Source organism: Talpa occidentalis, unplaced genomic scaffold (assembly GCF_014898055.3).
Source record: "Talpa occidentalis isolate TD23 unplaced genomic scaffold, MPIMG_talOcc4v2.1 talOcc4.15, whole genome shotgun sequence".
Lineage (NCBI taxonomy): Eukaryota > Metazoa > Chordata > Mammalia > Eulipotyphla > Talpidae > Talpa > Talpa occidentalis.
Window position 1 is genome coordinate 52451599 of NW_023601543.1, and position 6070 is coordinate 52457668.

The 6070-nt window shown below is 46.0% G+C and overlaps 1 protein-coding gene across 3 annotated transcripts; it reads left to right on the plus strand.

Moving 5' to 3' along the window:
- Window positions 1-1062: 1062 nt before the first annotated feature.
- LOC119246123 (spindlin-2) lies at window positions 1063-2796 on the plus strand. 3 transcript variants are annotated; one of them, XM_037512332.1, is made up of 2 exons: window positions 1063-1179; window positions 1849-2796. In XM_037512332.1, exon 2 carries the CDS (start codon window positions 1851-1853, stop codon window positions 2625-2627), a length of 777 nt encoding a protein of 258 aa, XP_037368229.1. In that variant the 5' UTR covers window positions 1063-1179; window positions 1849-1850; the 3' UTR covers window positions 2628-2796. The 3 variants fall into 3 exon arrangements, with proteins under 3 accessions (XP_037368229.1, XP_037368228.1, XP_037368231.1); XM_037512331.2 differs by having other exon boundaries at window positions 1131-1248; XM_037512334.2 differs by lacking the exon at window positions 1063-1179 and adding an exon at window positions 1268-1320.
- The last annotated feature ends 3274 nt before the right edge of the window (window positions 2797-6070 follow it).

Below are 6070 nucleotides of genomic sequence, written 5' to 3' on the forward strand. Positions count from 1 at the left end.
CCAGGCAAAAATTATAATAAAATTAAAAAAATAACAGTCAACTATTAATCAGAGATACTCTGCAGGGGAGGGGATATGAGTGGGATCAAAACAGGGGAGGGAATGTGTTCTTACAAAAGGGAGTATGGTGATGGTTCATGGGTGAATTGGTGGTGGGAATTTTGGGGGTACTACACCTAAGAGGAGAAAGTATGCATTGCACAAAAAAGGAAGAATGATGTAATATATATATAATTAACTTAAATTAAAAGAAAATTACTACACAAAATTCAAAAGCAGCACTGTATTATGCAACAATAGATAAATTTCTTACAAATTGTAATTATATTCAAGAATAAGTCTTAAGAATTAAAATTGTCCAGCATTCATAAAAGATGCCTATGATACTTTCGAAAAAATATTTTGTGCGTTTCAGTAGTGTATGACTATAAAAAAATGGCATTTCTGTTACATAATTTGTTTGGAAATGTGTGCTAAAGATTGTGGATATAAATCATTTTTAATTATATGTAATTAAAGATAATGAAAACAGGTAGAGAGAAGGAAAAGACAAGTGTTTGTGTATGAGTATTAAAGGATACCTATCGTAATATAAGTTGACAATTTTCTTTCTGTATGAAAATGTGTGTATGCAAAAAAAAGTGAATGATTTGTGAACAATGGTAAGTCTTCTATCAGGGAATATAAGGGATGGAGTTAAAAAGGCAGAGAAGGTGGAGGCAGGAAGAACAGACAAGAGAAGGACAACCTACTGCTCTTGCAGATCTGAAATCTGTAAGAGAAGAGAAAACCCAGTAGTGCCTCTAGGGCAAGGAGGGTTAGAATGTATGCTGATTAGCAGGAACAAGTAACTTCACTGACAGAAAAACTAAGAGCATAGTACTTTAAAATTGGAGGGAGGAGACTGCTGCAACAGCAGCCACTGTTGAAAGGCCAATGAGTATGAGGGGTTATCACCAACAACTGGGAAGCAGAGGGCCCACTAGCTCACCACAGGGGACACCGCCGCCAACCACTTTGCCTGCACCCCCTGTTTTGCCTGCCCCCCCCCCCCCCCCCGCCTTCCTAAACGCGCTCCTTGCCTAACGACTCTCCTCTCCCAGCACTTGCAAGCACCGGCTCGGCTCGTCGCCTGCTGCTCCTCCTCCAACACAGGCTCACCGCGGAGGCAGCAGCGAGGTGTCCAATTTGGGCACTTGAGGCCCGCGATCCCCCGGGCGGTGGACGCCAAGCAGGGCAAGGCCATTGGTGGGCGCCAGGATGGAGACGGGTGATGGGATGGACTCCTGCAGGAGATAAAGGGTGGAGGCGGGCTGCAGGGTGAGGCTAGGGGGTGGGGAGGGTGCGGGGAGGAAGGTGGGCAATGAGAAAAGGAGGTGGCCATGAGAGACAGGCAAGAAATTGAAGGTGGGCACAGGGAAGCAAGGGCGCTGGATTCCAGGAGAGCGACTGGGGCTAGACAAGGGGGCGTGTGGGCAGCAGGCTGGGGTGTTCATGATAGGAGGACAGTGACTGCATGCTGGTGAAGGCGGTGCTTAGATGGGCGCTTTGCAAGGGATTGAGAGTGGGCACCAGTGGCGAGTGGTGGAGGCAGTAGACTGAATAAGGAAGAGGTAGCCCGCCCCGCCTCCTGCAGATTTCCTAACCCAGGTCAGCACAGGGGCCGCTGCCGCCCTTCCCTGCAACCTGGGAGGGAGAGCATGCAGGCACGCAGCCAGGATTTCCAGCATTGCTGCCAAGCTCCTGGGGGAAATTTAGGCACCGGCACATGGCACATAGATATCCCTGTCAGGAGAACTTCACCTTATGGCATACTGAATATTTCTGTCTTGTCTCCTTCCCCTGCAGGCATGAAGACCCCCAACACACAGGACGCTGAAGGGCAACAAACCAGGGCATCTGCAGGAAGGGCCACTGGATCTGCAAACATGACGAAAAAAAAGGCCTCCCAAAAGAAGCAAAGAGGCAGACCATCCTCCCAGCCTCGCAGGAGCATCGTGGGCTGCAGAATTTCACACGGGTGGAAAGAAGGCGATGAGCCCATCACCCAGTGGAAAGGAACTGTTCTGGATCAGGTGCCTATAAATCCCTCTCTTTATCTGGTGAAATATGATGGAATTGACTGTGTCTATGGACTGGAACTTCACAGAGATGAAAGAGTTTTGTCTCTTAAAATTCTTTCCGACAGGGTAGCATCATCTCAAGTTAGTGATGCAAACCTGGCCAATACCATAATTGGTAAAGCTGTGGAACATATGTTTGAGGGTGAGCATGGTTCTAAGGATGAATGGAGGGGGATGGTCTTAGCCCAAGCACCTATCATGAAAGCCTGGTTTTATATTACCTATGAGAAAGATCCTGTCTTGTACATGTACCAGCTTCTAGATGATTATAAAGAAGGAGACCTCCGTATCATGCCAGAGTCCAGTGAGTCTCCTCCAGCAGAGAGAGAACCAGGAGGAGTTGTAGATGGTCTGATAGGCAAACATGTGGAATATACCAAAGAAGATGGCTCCAAACGGATTGGCATGGTCATTCACCAAGTAGAAGCCAAACCCTCTGTGTATTTCATCAAATTTGATGATGATTTCCATATCTATGTCTATGATTTGGTGAAAAAGTCCTAACTGTTAGGGCAAACTTTGGCACATTTGTGGAAACAAGTGTATACTTTGTAGACATGCAAAACAATGTTGCTTTTCAGTGTATTGAAAGCTTAAGGGTCCTTGTTAATGCAACATCCTTGCCAGCATTACTGTTGTTTTGTTCTGAAAAATACAAATTTATGTGGACATGGCATGCTGTGTGTAAGGACTTTGTCATGTTGAAAAGATTGGGTGTGTTTGGTGGATGGGGCATGAAAGGAAGGGACAGCTGTAAATTCAGGCTGTGAATAAAGTTCAGCAAGTATCATAAGCGAACATCTAAAAATGGAATAGGACTTAGCTGGTCTGGTCTAGGGAGAGAGGCAGGGAAGGAACTAGAGATGGGATTGGAGGTGTGTTGGAGAGATGACTGATTAGGAAGAGGTGGGGAGGGGACAGAAATGGAGAGGCTCCATGGGTGGGGGGAGGGATGACCAATGAGGGGGTGATACCCAACTGAGAAGGGATGAAACAAAACTGAGGGTGAATGAGAACTTGGGGCTAAGAGCAAAACAGACATGAACAAAATGAGTAGAGAGGGGCACAGTGAAGTTGAAAAGAGGTCTAGAGCAAGGGGGAGAGAGAAGGAGTTAGGAGGGATCTGAGGAGAGGCTAAAAGGGATACTAAAAGGGAGGGTCTATGCATGAGTGAGAGGCCAGGAGAGAGGGGCACTGATTTTTTTTTTAAAGGGTGACAGAGAGAGCGAGGCTACAGAAGAAGAGATATGGAGAGCAAGACAATTCTTGTGAGCAATGGGTCAGTGGGGTGTTCAGAACCTAAGAGATGTTCCAACTTGCATTTGGAAAGTGTTTTATTCAGAAAGATGGAAGTTTGCTTCCATCACAAAAGATGAGAAAACCCAGGAAAGAGCTGGACTTTTGGCAGTATCCACATTGCTTTCTTTGGCTCTTTGCTCAAAGGATGTGGCAATTGTCAGAGATGCCTTAGAATTGTTGGAGATTCCCTAGAAAGGCATTTTGATGGGGATGACCCAAGAGCTAGCCAGGAGACAAGTTTATACCTAAAATCCATTTTCTTTTTTTTTAATTTCAAAGAGTCCATGCCACACCTGCACAGCAGAACCCCAACCCTCAGCCTAAATACATTAAAATGGTGTCCCATAAGCAAAGGGTTGTGGGTGACCTCCTCACATTTCCCAGAGGACTGAAGTGCAGGAAATCTTGGGCCTGTGCTGGATAGACAATTCTTAAGAGCAGTGAGTCAGTGGGATGTTCAAAACTTAAGAGATATGCCAACTTGCATTTGGGAATTGTTTTATTCAGAAAGGTGGAACCTTGCTGAAAACCAGTACAGAACTCATTGCATGCTTCTTCCTCCTGCTGAACTGTATGTTCCCTTGCCAGAGAAGAGGGGCATCAGAGGATTGAGCCTAGTGTTTCTCTCCAGGGCAGGAGAAGTACTTGACTTCCATGGTTCTCTTAGCAGTTGCCTGAAAAAACACAGGTAGCCCCACCCAGCACTCGACCAGATGGAGTTTGGCTGCCCCCGGAATCCCCATTCTGCTTATACCCCCACAAAGCTGGTGTCTACTGACCCCTCGCTGACCAGTCCTGCCTACCTCAGGCACAAGGGGAACTGTGATGGAAGTTTGCATGGCTGTTTCCAGGTGAGATGGCATGGGGCATTGGGGCTGGGAGTTGTGGCTTTGCATAACCAACTCCTTCCACTGTATACTGTCACGTGGGGGGAAGGGTACAATTGGTGAAGAGAGGTTGTGGTAACACCAATAAAGTCCCCCGGATACGTGGTATCCCCACACAAGCATCTGCATCTGCATCCTCCCCTCCTTGCTTTTCCTCAGACCAACCTTGGAAATTGCCTTCAAAAAGCTGTTTTCCCAACCCCACACTTCACTAAAAATGTGTTCCTGCCCTTAAAGAAAAGGTTCTTGTGGCTTCCCATTTCCCTAACTGATAGCACAGCAGGGGGAGAGGGAGGAAAGGAACTTCCAGGAGTCAAAATTAGGTGTAATTCTGTTTCTTTTCATCCAATATGACCTGAGGCTTTTGCCTCAAGAATTACACAGGCAGGGCCTCCCTGGTGGCGCAAGGGGTTAAGACGCAACCTATGAAGCTCGCCGCAGCCACTGCAGCACAAGTTCGATCCCCAGCCAGGGAGCTACCCACATGGCACAGCAGACCTCTCCTGACTCGCCCGCTGCTCCCCTCAGCAGTGTATTTCAGTTGATCTGCCTGTTCTGTTCCCCACTCTGTCTCTGGTGAATCCTCTCACCCCCCGCACCTCTGGCCTGTACCCCAGTTCTTGTATGCATAAATAAATAAAATCTAAAAAATAATTACACAGGCAAGCCCACCTCATCATAGTAGGCATTAGGTTTTCCTGATGCATCCCCCAAATTAGTGTAGCAGTCCATTCATGGATCAGTTTCAGCCACCCATTATTTTTGTTTGATCTTCATATTTTTATTGTTCTCTAGTTTTGAACTAGCTACTTAGACATTTGGGATATTTCACATTACAAAACCCCTGTATGTCTGGTTTCTCATGGAAAAAAAAAAAAAAAAACACAACTGAGGATTAGGGCCCACATTCCAACGAGGACATAAGCAGCTGGGTCTGAGGAAAGGCTCAGCCCATTTTGATTCAGAATGTCCTCTCAAGTTGTGGCCAGGTCCCCAGCTGGCCTGCCTCACTCTAATAAAAGGCGCAGTTGTCCCTGGAGGCATTTGCTTTTTAACTAAGGACTAGACCAAGGGGAAACTGCCTTAGTCTCCCTTTTGGCTTACTTGGACTCTATTTGCTTTTAAATTCATTTGCTTTATCTTCATCCCACCAGTACTTACTTCAGATGGGCTTTCTGCCAGGCAGTCTTCAAGGCACAGGCACTTGTGGTAATTAAACAAACAAATATAATCTTTGTGAAGTTTTACTTTTGGTGTGGGAGCAAGATAGTATCCAAGATAAAATAGTTATAATATAATATAAATCATTTTCAATGTGATAGATGTTAGAAGGAAAATATAAAGTGAGGGATGGGGCATTGAAATCTCAGGGATAGAGAGAGAGGCCAGGAAAGGTCTCACTGAGGTCATGGCTTTGAGAGACGATCTGAAGGCCATGAGAAAACTGGTCTTGTGACTCTATGGGCAAGGGACAAGTCAGTGCCGAGTTCCCAAGGCAGGAGTTGGCCTGGCGTGTTTGAAGAACACTGAGACACCAACATGCTGGAGCTGAGTGAATAAGGTATAGAATATTAGGAAGTGAATTCAGAAAAGTGATGGGATTCTGGGAGAAAGAGAAAGCTTATTGGCCTGGGCATCCCAGAACTGATTTTGGGTTATACCTTCAATGTGAAAGGGATCTATTGGAATATTTTCAACAGAGGTTTAACATGACTTGTCTCACATCCCAAGTGATTCACTTTGGTAACTGTGGAGTGTATC